This window comes from Gigantopelta aegis, chromosome 8 (assembly GCF_016097555.1).
Source record: "Gigantopelta aegis isolate Gae_Host chromosome 8, Gae_host_genome, whole genome shotgun sequence".
Taxonomy (NCBI): domain Eukaryota; kingdom Metazoa; phylum Mollusca; class Gastropoda; order Neomphalida; family Peltospiridae; genus Gigantopelta; species Gigantopelta aegis.
The window spans coordinates 61,957,656-61,972,983 of NC_054706.1; the positions used below are offsets into that span (position 1 = coordinate 61,957,656).

At 36.4% G+C, this 15,328-nt stretch overlaps 2 protein-coding genes across 6 annotated transcripts in view; one reads left to right on the top strand and one right to left on the bottom strand.

Annotated features, from left to right (window-relative positions):
* Nucleotides 1–912, bottom strand: part of LOC121378975 — a 58,706-nt gene extending 57,794 nt beyond the window's left edge. Inside the window, exon 1 of the mRNA XM_041507390.1 lies at nt 797–912. The gene's annotated coding sequence lies outside the window, so the exon portion shown is untranslated. The remainder of the gene's footprint in view (nt 1–796) is intronic.
* A 514-nt stretch (nt 913–1,426) lies between these two features.
* On the top strand, nt 1,427–12,527 carry LOC121378977 (5-demethoxyubiquinone hydroxylase, mitochondrial-like). Of its 5 annotated transcripts, none has more exons than XM_041507393.1 (7): nt 1,427–1,562; nt 3,583–3,800; nt 6,529–6,643; nt 7,874–7,958; nt 9,343–9,397; nt 10,139–10,207; nt 11,885–12,527. In XM_041507393.1, the coding sequence occupies exons 1-7, from the start codon at nt 1,442–1,444 to the stop codon at nt 11,960–11,962; spliced, it is 741 nt and encodes a 246-aa protein (XP_041363327.1). In that variant the 5' UTR covers nt 1,427–1,441; the 3' UTR covers nt 11,963–12,527. The 5 variants fall into 5 exon arrangements, with proteins under 5 accessions (XP_041363327.1, XP_041363329.1, XP_041363330.1 ...); XM_041507395.1 differs by lacking the exon at nt 1,427–1,562 and adding an exon at nt 1,666–1,777; XM_041507396.1 differs by lacking the exon at nt 1,427–1,562 and adding an exon at nt 1,678–1,790.
* Nucleotides 12,528–15,328: the final 2,801 nt, after the last annotated feature.

Sequence of the window (15,328 nt, forward strand, 5' to 3'; positions counted from 1 at the left end):
CAGTAATTTTTCCATTGAGTTACAACCCAAATGTATGTCTGTTGTTTGTGCTCCTGGTAAGAACAAAGCTGAGAAACCTTGTCAGTGTCAGTGCTATGTTATTGTGTAGATCTAGAGATACATTGTGTACCTGTGAAAATATGATGTTTCTTTTTTTACTGAAAAGCAATCCAAACATGGCTTTAGTTCACCAAAATAAACGTTTTTGTCCATTATTTATTATTGTGATGTGAGGTCCAATAAATGTCAAAATGTTAAAAAACCCAGACTGTAGACTGTAGAGGTTACCATGGTGAACAAACATGGCTTTTGTCCCCTCCTCAGTGGCATAGCGGGGTTGGGGTGGGTGTGCACAGGGACCATGTCCCCACCCCACCAAAAACATATTTTTGTTTTAGTTTATTAAATTTTATAAAATCATACATATGTATACAATGATAGTGTGCCCCCACCCCACACCCCCAATATAAAATCCTGGACACACCAGTGCCCCTCCTCCACTCTATCTGAGTATCTCCTTCTGAAAAAAATTTGGATTGTGAAAAAAAAAAAAAAACCCCATCCATATTATAGACCATCCCGTAATGACTCACGGTATGACCCCCTGTGATGATAATGGTCATTCAAGATCTCTGATCTGTCATCATGATCCAAGAATAACGCGCATACTTACGATACTGGCATAGAATCGATAGATAATCATATTCATAGATCTGCTTTTAACAGCATAACTGTAACAGAAATAACATCCGATTTCTTATCAAATTAAAGTCATAATTTATAAACCTGTACTTACTTAATAATATCGCCATCACTGATCCAAATAAACCATTGATAATCGCCACTCCATATTTAAGACTAGATCCACGAAACCAACAACAAAAGCAAATCGGTGATAAAGAGAAAGTTCACGACCACAGATGACATATAAACCACTGACGTTACGTGCTGCGCAATTGTCTTAGCACCAGTCAAATATTTTATTATTTATCGCGAAGATCATCAATTTACTTTATTGATAGGCGCAATTTAAGTTGTCTTTCTACGAAAAAAAAAAAAAAAACCCAAACAAAACCACCCAAGCACAATTATACTAAAATACAAAGCCTTTGTGATTATTGAGGAAAATATAATTAACTTATCAGTAACATGAAACTTTTGTTTTAAAATAAAAAATTAACGCATCGAAATAAATCAATATATTTCTGATATCATTTTGACTACACATTAATATATATATTTTTAACTTGTCATACTCTTGTACTAGGTAGTATTATTTACATTCATGTTAACGATTATAAAATAAGAAAATAGATTGCAGTGCGTGCGGCAGCCTAGGACTTTTCAGTACCATAATTTTTGGTGTGCCTTTATTTATATTCCCGACTTGCTCTATATAATATATTTTGAATTATTGTAGCGAAATGCAGTAGTCTGTGACATGAATGGAACTGCAAACATTTTAAATATTCTGATAGATGGTAAGGTGCGCAGGGCCATTGCGTCACAATTTGATATTCTGATAGATCCACAGCTAAATATCGCAAACAGTAATATTAAAGGTAAGGTAAATACAATTTTACAAATAAATACATATGGATTAAAACTGCATTAGTGCAAAGTAGATAAACTGGTTAAATATTAATAAAATAAAAATATTTTCTGCGAACCTGTCATGGCAGCTTCCAGTAAACACCTTTAAATAACTTTCATTTTTACTACTAACTTAGCCGTTGCTGTCAAGAGCTAATCGGTCTGGTATAATCAGCACAAGGAGGTGGATATAACAGGCGAATATTTGTTAGCATTCATAATTAATTGGTATTCCCTAACTGAGCCGATTTTGGTGGGTACCAAACGTTTTGCCCCATAACCATTTCACCCAAGTCAATTCGTCCCGTTTCGGCGGCGTTTGATAAGTTCAGTTCTTTCTCTAACTGTTTTGTTAGTTCTTTCTCTAACTGTTTTGTCAGTTCTTTCTCTAACTGTTTTGTCAGTTCTCCCCTCCCTCAATATTATTAAGGTAATAAAGTGATTTGACATAGGTTGTTTATTCAAATGTTTCCCTTTCATTTCATGTTTTGTCTGTGTGTGTGTGCACTGTAGAGTATCAAGATATATTATCACAGCATATAATATATATTTTTAAAACCAAAGAAATTTAATTAAGTGGGTTTTGAAGGTAACTAAAACAAGTTACGTTGATGCTTTGATGAATATATACTACGGTACATGTAACATGCTTGCTGGCGAAACTTCAGGAATTCTAGCTAGGCTGGCTATTGATATGACAGCCATGTATGTTGTTATTAACTTCACAGTTGAAGCAAGCCCAAGTACTTGGCTGTTTGAGTGCAAGATGGAGATTTGGATGGTTATATTTGCACTCTAGCTGATGTCAGGGGGAGGGGGGTTGATGGGATGTAGCCCTGTGGCAAGTTAAGTCCTCGCTTGATGCACAGTCGATATGTGATCGATCCCTGTTGGTGGGGCCATGGGCTATTTCTCGTTCCAGCCTTTGCACCACGAGTGACATATCAAAGGCTTTGATATGTACTATCCTGTCTGGGATGATGCATATAAAATGTAGTGGGTTTTCTCTATATGTCAAAATTACAAAACATTTGACAACCAATAGCCGATGATTAATAAATCAATGTGCTCTAGTGATGTCGTTAAACAAAACAAACTTTTAACTTTTTTTAACTTTGCTGTTGGAGATAACTATAATAAAAATACATGATTTGTCTTTCAAACATTGTTTAAAGGAAATGTCCTAAGTTGGCTGCCATTGTAAAATGTTTCTAATAAAGCCCTTTTTTTTAATGACAAAAATTATATGTTAAATATATTTTCTTGTTTAGAAATTAATATAAGTGTCTATGTATTCAATGTGTTATGGTTATCCTGATATTTATAGTAACTACACTTCATTTTACTTCCAAATACATGTATATATTTTTTCATATATATATACATGTATGTACATGTACATACAAAATTATTGGGAGGTAAAATCTGGTCTCAGTTTTTAGAAACATACAGGGGTGGGGGGTGGTGGTGGCAGGGCTGGCTTTTTCTGGAATTAAATGAAAATGCCCAAATCTGCTTTACAACATTTATTCATATTAGCATTACTACCAAACAGCTATATAGGGTTACAAACGAATCACTATGTATTTTTACATGGATTAATTACAACTAATTTTGAGGGTAGAATGATGGGAATACATGATAAAAAGGTCTCAGGTTCGCACATTTTATCCAAATTCAGGAAAATATTATGGTGATATCGGTTTAATTTTTGCCCTGAATTTGACGTTTTGCTCCAGCACTAGGGGGGCCGTTGACCCCCCTCACCCGTCCCCTCCATCTCGTCTAGAAACATTCATGCAATTAGAAACAATTTGTATATAAAGACACTGATATTCTAAACAAGAAAATGCATTTAATATTTAATTTTAGTCATTAAAAATGTTCTGTCGGTCAGAAACGTGTTATAATAGCAGGAAACTCTGGATAGCCTCTTCAAATAGGAACTATATTTTCATCTTAAATCACTGATATGTTATTATTTTTAAGGTAATTCTGGAACACGTACTATTTACATAAAAATGTCTCGAGTTCTTGCTACCCGGATATGTCGGCGAGGAATGTCGTACAGTGTAAGAGATGCTAAACGACGCGCTATGCTGGACAGAATGATCCGCGTAGACCAGGCCGGGGAATTTGGTGCCGACAGGATTTACGCGGGACAACTTGCAGTTCTAGGAAACTCCTCTGTTGGTCCAGTTATCAAGGTCAGATCGGTTGTAAATGTTTTATTAAAGCCTAGTGGTAACCGTAAAGTGCTTACTTGACGCGCAGTCAATTTGGGATCAATTCCCGTCGGTGAGCCCATTGGACTATTTCGCTTTCCAGTGAGTGCACCACGACTGGTATATCAAAGGCCATGGTATGTGCTATCCTGTGTGAGATGGTGCACATAAAAAATCCCTTGCTACTAATGGAAACATGTTGAGTGTTTCCTCTCTAAGACAAAATGTTGCAATTAACAATGTTTCACATCCAATAGCCGATGATTAATAAATCAATGTGCTCTAGTGGTGTTGTTAAACAAAACTAACTTTCCAATGCACACCCCTGGGTATGGACCTGATAAATGATGACATTTACTTGTTCAAGTTGTAGAACAAAGAAATAATCCATATATATAATACCGTATATCTTCGCCTGTAAGTCGACCCTGCCTATAAGTCGACCCCCCTTTCTTTGGTAATAAAATCAGCTACTTTTGCTTTGACCCGCTTATAAGACGACCCAGTTTCTGTGGCAAGTTGTTCTTGACATTACTAAATGATGACAAACATATCATTCTTATTATAAGGTTGTGGTACAAGATTTTCGCTTCACAAACAACAACCGTCGCCATACTTATTTTGTTACTGAAAGTATTTCCTCCATATCAGTATGAGCACCCTCTGAAGTATGTTACGTTTTATAGTAACGTAAAACATTGTTTTTATTTGAAGCTAAATGTATGTAAACAAATACAACAAACAAGTTTTTTTTTTTATATTTACATTTTTACTACAGTTTTTACTACTCTTGAGTGTTTTGGTGCATGTTTGAAGTTTTTCCTTCTTACATCTCCAATCTCGCACTAATTTTTCGCTAACACCGAATTCACGTTCTGCGGCACAGTTATTGTTTTCTTCAGCAAAGGCAATAACCTTAAGCTTAAATGCTGCATCATAAGAATTCCGTTTACGTTTCGGCATTATTGTTAACGGAAAAAAATCGTGGCAATAAAAAACGGTATACAAATAGCTGTGACGATCGAGGAATGAATAAAGTAATATTTTATGTATATATAAATTATATCCAAATTAATTCGTGTAATTGTAATTGATTACTGCACCAATAAAACATGCCGGTGTTGCCTAATTAATATTCATTAGGTTGGTAAGTAATTGATTACTGCACCAATGGAACAAGCCGGGTTTGCGTATTTAATATTCATTAGGATGGCCTCGTTTTCATTGGTATCGGAATCACACGAGGTATTGTTTTGGGAGCAGGAAGTTATGCAATGCACAAGTTCTTACTACCGGCCCCGCCATATCACTGGCTGAGTATTAAAACAAAGATCGATTTGCCTGTGTTGTTTTAACATTAAAAAACACACCGACTTCACTACCTTCAAGTTGACCGGATTATGACCCTATGTCACTATCTGTGGATAGTATTGTAAGCCACCTAATTAACCTCTTCTCATGTCTTTTGGTTCAGAGACGGGTGCGTTTGTTTACCGATACGCGCTAAGCGGCTTTGTAAAAACAACAATAATGGATGACAATAATCAAATAATGTTTTATTAGAACCTTTTATTACAGTGAATAAACATTAAAGGTAAGTACAGATAGTACTATTGTCAGTTTGAGGCTACTTTAAGATGAGATCGTGATTTAAAAACAAACCCATGACAGACTTGCAAAACGTCATTTACGACATGCCGGAGGAGGATTTTTTTAATTTTATTTTTTGTTGACTCTCTTGTAAGTCGACCCCCTGGCTATTTGTAGAAATTTTTGGTGTAAAAAATTCGACTTATAGGCGAAGATATACGGTAGGTAAAAATTGCTAGGACTCAGTTTGTGTAGAATTTGTGTGCATTCACAATCTACTGAAATTAATAACATTTTCTGTTCTCTCCAATATATCAGACATTTCACCAGGATATTTTTAAGGCACTTACATTTTTACTATCAGTTTAACGCAAATGCAAGTGCCAGCTTTGCTGTCTAAATCAATTAGTAATCGACTGTTAAACGAAAGGGTGCAGAGGGCTTTGCACCTTATTAAGTATAAAGGACATGTTTCACCTATTACAAGTGTAAATACCTGTGTACTGTAAAGTTTTAAAAGTTGTTACAACCAACAGTTGATTGTCACATATATAGCGTAAAGGCAATTGATTTGAGGCCCTTACATGATGCCAAAGTGCTTACTTACACACCTAAGGTATCGGCCTCGGTGGCGTCGTAGTAGGCCATCGGTCTACAGGCTGGTAGGTACTGGGTTCGGATCCCAGTCGAGGCATGGGATTTTTAATCCAGATACCGACTCCAAACCCTGAGTGAGTGCTCCGCAAGGCTCAATGGGTAGGTATAAACCACTTGCACCGACCAGTGATCCATAACTGGTTCAACAAAGGCCATGGTTTGTGCTATCCTGCCTGTGGGAAGCACAAATAAAAGATCCCTTGCTGCTAATCGGAAGAGTAGCCCATGTAGTGGCGACAGCGGGTTTCCTCTCAAAAATATGTGTGGTCCTTAACCATATGTTTGACGCCATATAACCATAAATAAAATGTGTTGAGTGCGTCGTTAAATAAAACATTTCTTTCTTTACACACCTAAGGCGTAGTGGCCCCCTACGCCATATGCCTCTGGGGAAACCCCTGTATATGTATTGAATTTCATTATCAAAATGCCTTGAAGTAATCGTATGATTTTTGTTCTTCAGGAAATGTGGGAACAAGAAAAAGTACATCTCAGCAAGTTTGAGACTTTGGTTAGGAAACACCGTGCTCGACCCACAGTCCTGCTACCAATATGGAATGTTGCTGGGTTTGTCTTGGGTAAAATTTTCATTTAAGCAATATTTGTTAAACAGTTTACAGGGTACAGTATTTCACGAGAACTGTTGTTCTCTTTGCGTGTCGGTTACGCAAATTTAAATTTATATGAACCGCCAGTTAGTTATGTATTATGTTTTTATATTGACAGTTGCAAACTATGTTTTGATGTCGGTATGGATTGTTATAATCTGTTTGATGTCGGTATGGATTGTTATAATCTGTTTGATGTCAGTATGGATTGTTATAATCTGTTTGATGTCGGTATGAATTGTTATCATCTGTTTGATGTCAGTATGAATTGTTATCATCTGTTTGATGTCAGTATGAATTGTTATGTGTTTGATGTCAGTGTGGATTGTTATCATCTGTTTGATATCAATGTGGATTGTTATCATCTGTTTGATGTCAGTATAGATTGTTATCATCTGTTTGATGTCATTATGGATTGTTATAATCTGTTTGATGTCAGTATGAATTGTTGTAATCTGTTTGATGTCAATGTGAATTGTTATCATCAGTGTGATGTCAGCGTGGATTGTTATCATCTGTTTGATATCGGTGTGGATTGTTATCATCTGTTTGATGTCAGTATAGATTGTTATCATCTGTTTGATGTCAGTATGGATTGTTATCATCTGTTTGATGTCAGGATGGATTGTTATCATCTGTTTGATATTGGTGTGGAGTGTTATCATCTGTTTGATGTCAGTATAGATTGTTATCATCTGTTTGATGTCAGGATGGATTGTTATCATCTGATATCGGTGTGGATTGTTATCATCTGTTTGATGTCAGGATGGATTGTTATCATCTGTTTGATATCGGTATGGTGTGGATCATCTGTTATCATCTGTTTGATATCGGTGTGGAGTGTTATCATCTGTTTGATGTCAGTATGGATTGTTATCATCTGTTTGATGTCAGTATAGATTGTTATCATCTGTTTGATGTCACTATGTATTGTTGCAATCTGTTTGATGTCAGTATAAATTGTTATCATCTGCTTGATGTCGATATGGATTGTTATCATCTGCTTGATGTTGATATGGATTGTTATCATCTGTTTGATGTCAGTATGGATTGTTATGTGTTTGATGTCAGTATGGATTGTTATCATCCGTTTGATGTCAGTGTGGATTGTTATCATGTGTTTGATGTCAATATGGATTGTTATCATCTGTTTGATATCAGTATGGATTGTTATCCTGTGTTGTCTTTGTCATCTATTAGGAGCTGGTTCAGCACTGCTAGGGAAGGAAGGAGCAATGGCTTGTACTGTGGCAGTGGAAGATGTCATAACAGACCACTATAACAGGTATCTGTAGGCCAAAACATCCTTCAAAATATATTTTTGTATGTAGCATGATGCTTATTTCTGTTGGTAGACTGTTGAAATTGTTCCATATTTTAAAACACCATATCAGGAAAAAGAAAATTGTTATGTTTTTTAACTTGTTTTTGTGAATTTTCACCAAGTCATCCTGAAATGAATGATCTAAATGATATTTTGAATTCTGCTACTAGAACTCTCCTCCACTGCTCAAGTGCTTCCTTTTTGCCCTGGACTTTGTTACTGGCAATGAAATACATGTAGGCTAGACCTTGGATGACCGAGTGTAAATATATGTGCAGCTCAGAGAATAGAAACCAGCGTTGTATAAGCAGTGGAAGTTAACTTAAAGGGACAGACCCTAGTTTTTTAAACACTAAGGTATATTTTTCACCTAGACCCTAGTTTCAACCCGTAAAATGGACACTAAGTTTGGTTAATTTACAAACCTGTAACACATTTGCATACAACAGAGTGAAACAAAGAGTCTGTGACGTTGAAATACCCTTAAACATAGACTAAAACACGACTACATAAGTTACTTCTCAGACGCACGTGTGTTTTAAAAAATATAAAAAATGCATTTTGTGGTATTAGAAACACCAGAATGACCAGAAACACTACGGTTGTACAGAAATGGATAATCTACAATAAAATATAATTAATATTTGACTTCAGTAATCATAAACGGCTTTAATAGTGAAATATATGCCTTAGTATTTAAAAACTAAGGTATATCCCTTTAATAGTGGTTTATCCACCTGAGTTGCAATTTATTGATCCTTCTCCGTAACTTCTTAGATTCCTTCATGTGTGGTGACTTGTCCTGCATCTGTGAAAGTCATATACAGATAGAAGATTCCTTGCTGCTAGTCATAAAGAACAGGGAACATTTTGTTCAGTATCGTGTCGCGATTTGCTATGCAAATTTTAGAGATCACTACACAATTTTAGAACATTAAACAGTAGTTGCTACTCAATATTCCATTGACTAGAAATATCGTTAATCAAGATTATGAAAACAAAATGTTTCCTGAAGAATAACATTTTATTTCATTTGTTCCAAGTACCGTACATACATGTTATCTTCAAGTAATAAAATGAATATTGCCTTTCAATTTAGAATTTGAAAATCCAGTAGTTGTTTTCCTGAAGGCTGCATTCCCGGGGCAAGGGTAGCGAGAGAACCCAGAGAAGGTGTGAGGGTGACATGGGGGGTGGTGAGGGGGAGGGGAGAGCTAATTCTGGATATTGACCTCTTGAACAGGCAGTCATTGTATAGTTACTGTATTACTATTAGCTTAGACTTTTTAGCAGGATGAATTGTGTGTACATGTAATTTGATAAAATATGTTTTTTGTTTATGCAGTCAAATACGGGAGTTAGTAGCAGATAGTGCAGAAGAAAATACAGAGCTGCTTGAGGTAACTACTCACTTTATGAATTCAGCAGTCTTGATGGCACAGTGGTTAGACTATTAGGGCAATAAGATTGTGAAGTGGCCAGACCACAATTATTAACGCTATACATCTCTCTCTCTCTCTCTCTCTCTCTCTCTCTCTCTCTCTCTCTCTCTCTCTCTCTGTCTCTCTCTATCTATCTCTCTCTCTGTCTCTCTCTATCTCTCTCTCTCTCTCTCTCTCTGTCTCTCTCTCCGTCTCTCTCTCTCTCTCTCTCTGTCTCTCTCTGTCTCTCTCTCTCTCTGTCTCTCTCTATCTATCTCTCTCTCTCTCTCTCTCTCTGTCTCTCTCTGTTTCTCTGTCTCTCTCTCTCTCTGTCTCTCTCTCCCTCTCTCTATCTATCTCTCTCTCTCTCTCTGTCTCTTTTGCTGATGGAATAAAACAACTTACAATTGAATTCATTTCATAATATTCTTAAAGTTCACGTGTTCAATATAAAGTACTTTGTATAGATTATAAAATATACTGACAGAAAGAAATAAAGGTATACTAAGTATTGTAGAACAAATTTCAGTCGCTATTAGTGTCATAATGTCTGTATAAAGTACAAAAATGTAATGTAGGATTGAAAATCAGTAATATGAGATTGAATGCCAGAAACACATTGAACTTCCTGAGTGTTTTGATTGCATTCATGCTTTCCTGTTAGTGTCAGTGTGATCCCTTATTTTTTCCATCAGTAATATAATTATACCATTGTTTCAGACCATTAAGAAGTTTCGAGATGAAGAAATGCATCACCACGACATAGGTCTTGAAAATAATGCAGAACAGGTAACATATTTCTGCGTGTGGAATGTTTAAGTATCATCTCAAGAGTGAGATTTACAAGTAGCTCAGCATCCGAAGTGCAAACTACAAAAACTTCCTGGTTTTTACAACTGCAAAAACCTTCAGTTTTTGACGTAATGAAAGCTAGTTCTTGAGATGATTTAGTTTACTTCTGCCATGTTTTACTGTTTAGAGGAAATATTTTTTCTAATTCTTGAGAAAACCCATTTACAAGGGTCTGTGCTTAGCATTTCGTTAACATTAGATCTTAGCACTTACTTTAGACCTCTTCAATCTTTTAAAATTCCTGGCTCTGCCATTGCCAGTGGTTCATCCTGGTTTATTGGAAGGAAGGACATGTTTTATTTAACAACACACTCGACACATTTTATTTACGGTTATATGGCTTCAGACATATGGTTACGGACCACACAGATATTGAGAGAGGAAAACCACTGTCGGCACTTCATGGGCTACTCTTTTTCAGTTAGCAGCAAGGGATCTTTTATATGCACCATCCCATAGACAGGATAGCACATACCACAGCCTTTGATGTACCAGTTGTGATACACTGGCTGGAGCAAGAAATAGCGCAGTGGGCCCACCAACTGGGATCGATCCCAAACCGACTGTGCATCAAGTGAGCACTTTACCACTGGGCTGTGCCTCGCCTCTTGTTTATTGGATGTGTACAGACAAACCTGCTAAAGCAGCTGAATTAAATGACCTCCTGTTTTTAAAAGCCATCTGGGGCGGGACTTATCCCAGTGGTAAGGCGCTCGCTTGATGTGTGGTCAGTCTAGGTTCAATCTTAGTCGGTGGGCCCATTGGGCTATTTTTCGTTACAGCCAGTGCATCACGACTTGTATATCAATGGCTGTGGTATGTGCTATCATGTCTGTGGGATGGTGCATATAAAAGAAATGTAGTGGGTTTCCTCTCTAAGACTATATGTCAATTTTCCAAATGTTTGACATCCAATATAGCCGATGATTAATAAATCAATGTGCTCTAGTGGTGTCGTTAAACAAAACAAAATTTTAATTTAAAAACCATCTTATCATTCTACAAAATAATATAATTTTGTTCAAATGCAAGTCTTGGTAAGTGGTTTAAAGGCCAACTCTTGAAACTTGCTCATGCTCGGAGCATTGTGCACAATACCATTTTACAAGGAAATGGTTTATTTAACGATGCACTCAACACATTTTATTTATGGTTATATGGCGTTGGACATATGATTACGGACCACACAGATATTGAGGGAGGAAACCTGCTGTCACCACTTCATGGGCTACTCTTTTCGATTCAAGGTCAAGGTCAAGGTCAAAGGGTTTTACGTGCACGTTCAGAGCAAGCTGTTGTAGCGCACGCCTGTCGTGGGCACAGGTGCCGGCCTTGGCCGGCCTCTCTGTCCAAGACAGGATTTTTCGATTAGCAGCAAGGGATCTTTTATATGCACCATCCCATAGACAGGATAGCATATACCACGGCCTTTGATGTACCAGTCGTGGTGCACTGGCTGGAACGAGAAATAGCCCAATGTGCCCACTGACAGGGATCGATCCCAAACCGACCGCTCATCAAGGGAACACTTTACCACTGTGCTACGTCTAACCCCCATCATTTTACATCATTGTATCTAGTGTAGATGGTCAATTAATATTTTCTCTGTTCCAGGCTCCCTTCTACAATGCTCTGACACAAGTCATAAAAGCTGGCTGCAGAGGTGCCATATGGATTTCTGAAAGAGTCTGATACTGTTTGGATTTCATACAGCTATAGATGTTTGAAAGGATTTGATGCCGATATGGATTTTTGAAAGGATTTTATACTGATATGAATTTCTGAAAGTATTTTATACCGATATTGATTTCTGAAAGGAATTGATATTTGTACATATTTTTGTTTCACGTATGGGTGCAGAAAGTACATATATACCATGTTGTGTTTTTAAAAAATATATTTATAGCTTTAACCTAACACATATTTAAAACCACTTAAGTACACGTTGAGGTAATGAGGAAGTCACTGGATAGTCCTTTGAAGTTAAGGATGCATTATAATATTAAGTATAATGAACTAATAGGAATCCTGGTGGACTAGTAAAATTGTTGTTAGTACCGATTCAGAAGACTAACGGTTTATTTTTCATTTCTGCACCTGTTATTTGTGCTGGTATGTGAAACATATTATTAACTGTTATGTACAGTCAGATTTGTGAGTGACAATCGACAGTAGCTGAAATTGTGTTACCCTCTTAAAAAGATCTGATGAATTAAAACTGTCTGGGCTTTCAGAAACAAGCCGAGCAGAAATCTCATGGTGTTGTTTTAATTAATTAATTAGGAAACTGATAGACTGTGTTTAGTATGGAAATAATCAAAGCGAAAGCTACTCCATATGGAGTCATGTATTGTAAAGTAGACGTGACCCACGCAGCCCATTTCTGTAGGAATGTTGCAGGGCTCACCCTGGATAAAAAATACCTGTAGCCAAAATATTAGCCAAATGGAAATTTTATTAGCCATATTGAAAATGCATTAGCCAAATTTGTTTTATGCAGTACTGTATTGAGTATTTATATATGAATATGAAAATGTATCTTTTTCAGCTAATTGTGTACAAACTGGAATAAATAGGAATAACAAAACCTCAATGGGGGTAGGGGCAGTTAATATATTACTTCGATTTTTCAGCGGGGGTGGGGTTGGGATGGGGTTATGCAATATCTTCAGAGTTTGAAGCCAGTACCCCATACACCCACTTCTAAGGCCTATGACATTAAATTAACAAACATACAGAAATATGGGGATGGGTTGGATGTTTATGGATGGTGGTGGGGTGTTTTTTCTTCCTTTTTTCCCAAATAAAAATTTGAGAGCTTTTTTTTTTTTTTTTATAGAGCTCATTATTTCTTTAAATAGCAATCTTTGTTAGTTTGAATAGTTTTTTTTTTTTTTTTTTTTTTTAAGTGACCCCACCCCAAACAATTTCATAATTTGTGCCATGTTGTTGCGGTTGATTTCAGCGTCGTGTTAAATGCTTGTTGTGATTTCTGCTTACGAAATACCGCGGCTAAGAATGCTGACATCACAGTATACTCCATTTAAAAAAAAAAAAAAAAAAAAAAAAAAAAACCTTTAATAAAATTAAAATTTACGGTCTTTTTAAAATCCAGCTAACTTATTAAATGTCACCTCACAGTCTTACAAATTTATATCTAAAATTATCTAACAAATATGATTATTGTAAACTAATTTAAATACTGCATGTTCATTTCCGGCGATCGCGATCTGCATGGGTACAAAATTAACAAAGACAAAGGAATAAACAAAAACTGCAGTTAGGTATTCATTGATGCGAATAACTATCGTTTTTCTACAAATTTACATCAAGATTTACTTTTGCGTAATCGTATTGTTTAATGTCCGCAACGATGTCTCTTGACATGCGGGTGTCGGCTGACTGAAGCATGACGTATATTATGCCGAGAGCTTTCCTTAGTTCAGCCAACAAATGTTCTTCCTAACGTTCGCGAGCTATTTGATTGGTGTTTGTCGTGTCCATTTGGTTAACGCGCACCAACCACACTAGCAAACGTTTTGTTTTCGCTCGGTCTGGCTGAATTCGGACCTTCAGATGGCCTACTCGTCTTTCGGCCCTGACTGGCATGTGTATTCAAACTGACAAGCATTGTCGGTCTGTTTTTATTACTTTGGTTCAAAGATTTTACAAAGTAAAAATAACAAGCTACAGATCTTCCAGACATTGCTGTCATACATGCTGAATGCATGCCGTTAAAATTAATAACCGTGATTATTAAAATAAGCAAACATCATAAGGCCTACGCTGTATTCTGCATGACACCGTTTCTCGTTACCGGTCGCGAGATCGCTATTACGCTAATTGAATATTTGGTAGTATTATTATGTTTGAGGTGTCAGATAGATTATGTAACCGTTTGTTCACATCAGAAGACAGAAAATGGCTTAGCCAAAATTTTAGCCATTTTTTGTAAAAATTAGCCATTGGCTAATTTGGCTACCAACAGCGCGAGCCCCTGGTGTTGACAAGTGCTTTATGTTGTACACTAATAAGATGAGAAAGATCTACATGTATAATATATCAATGATGAATGAGAAATGTTTAAATATTTAACGTTATTTTGTGACCACTTAATAAATGATCATAAAGTTCACTTCAAATGGGTGGGTGGGGTCATAGGACAACACTTGTAAAAGTTTCTAGTTTGGTCTTGTCGTAATAAAATCAAAAAGGCAAGATTACTTTTGCAGCAATGATGGTGGAATCACCTTTTGCATTGAAGTTGAACTCCCAACATCAAGTTTTGGCAGTTAGGTCCATTATTCACAAATTGTAAATCCTAGGTCACCAAGACCTGGCTAGAGATTTTCACAGCTATCTAAGCACTATGAAATCGTAAAACCATCGTAGTAGACCCGACTATAGTGATGTCATAGCTTACAATAGTTTTCCGATTTTGTAGCACTAAGATAGCCTTGAAAATATGCAGTTATAAATGCATCTCGGTGCATGTCGAAACTAGTGCCCCACAACCAATACTGTCCATACGTAGTCCTGTTGACAAGAAAATACATATAAATGATCCACTGCTGCTTTTTCGATAGAGCTAATTTAAGCGGTGCAGGGAGAGCTCTGCGTGTAAAGTTTTAATTTCGTCAATTATTTTCTAGCAAAATATCAATTACAATACATGAAATTATTTCACCAAATTGACATAACATTCGCCACAATTTGCAAAAGACAAATTTGTTGAGTGCTAGAGCTAGTACTGGTGGTAGCAAGTTTCCTCTCTATTTTTCCCTAACCAAATGTCAAAATTAACCATACGTGAGACACCAAAAGAATCTTAGTTTAAAATGTGTTAAGGTGTTGCTAAACAAATATTCTTTTCCTTAAAGGGACAGACCTTAGTTTTTAAACACTAAGGCATATTTTTTACTATTGTAGCCATTTTTGATAACTGAAATCATACTTTACTTAGATGTTATGGTTTAGATTATCAATTTCCATACATTCGAAAGAAAAAGAAAGAAGTGTTTTATTTAACGACGCACTCAACACATTTTGTTATTTACG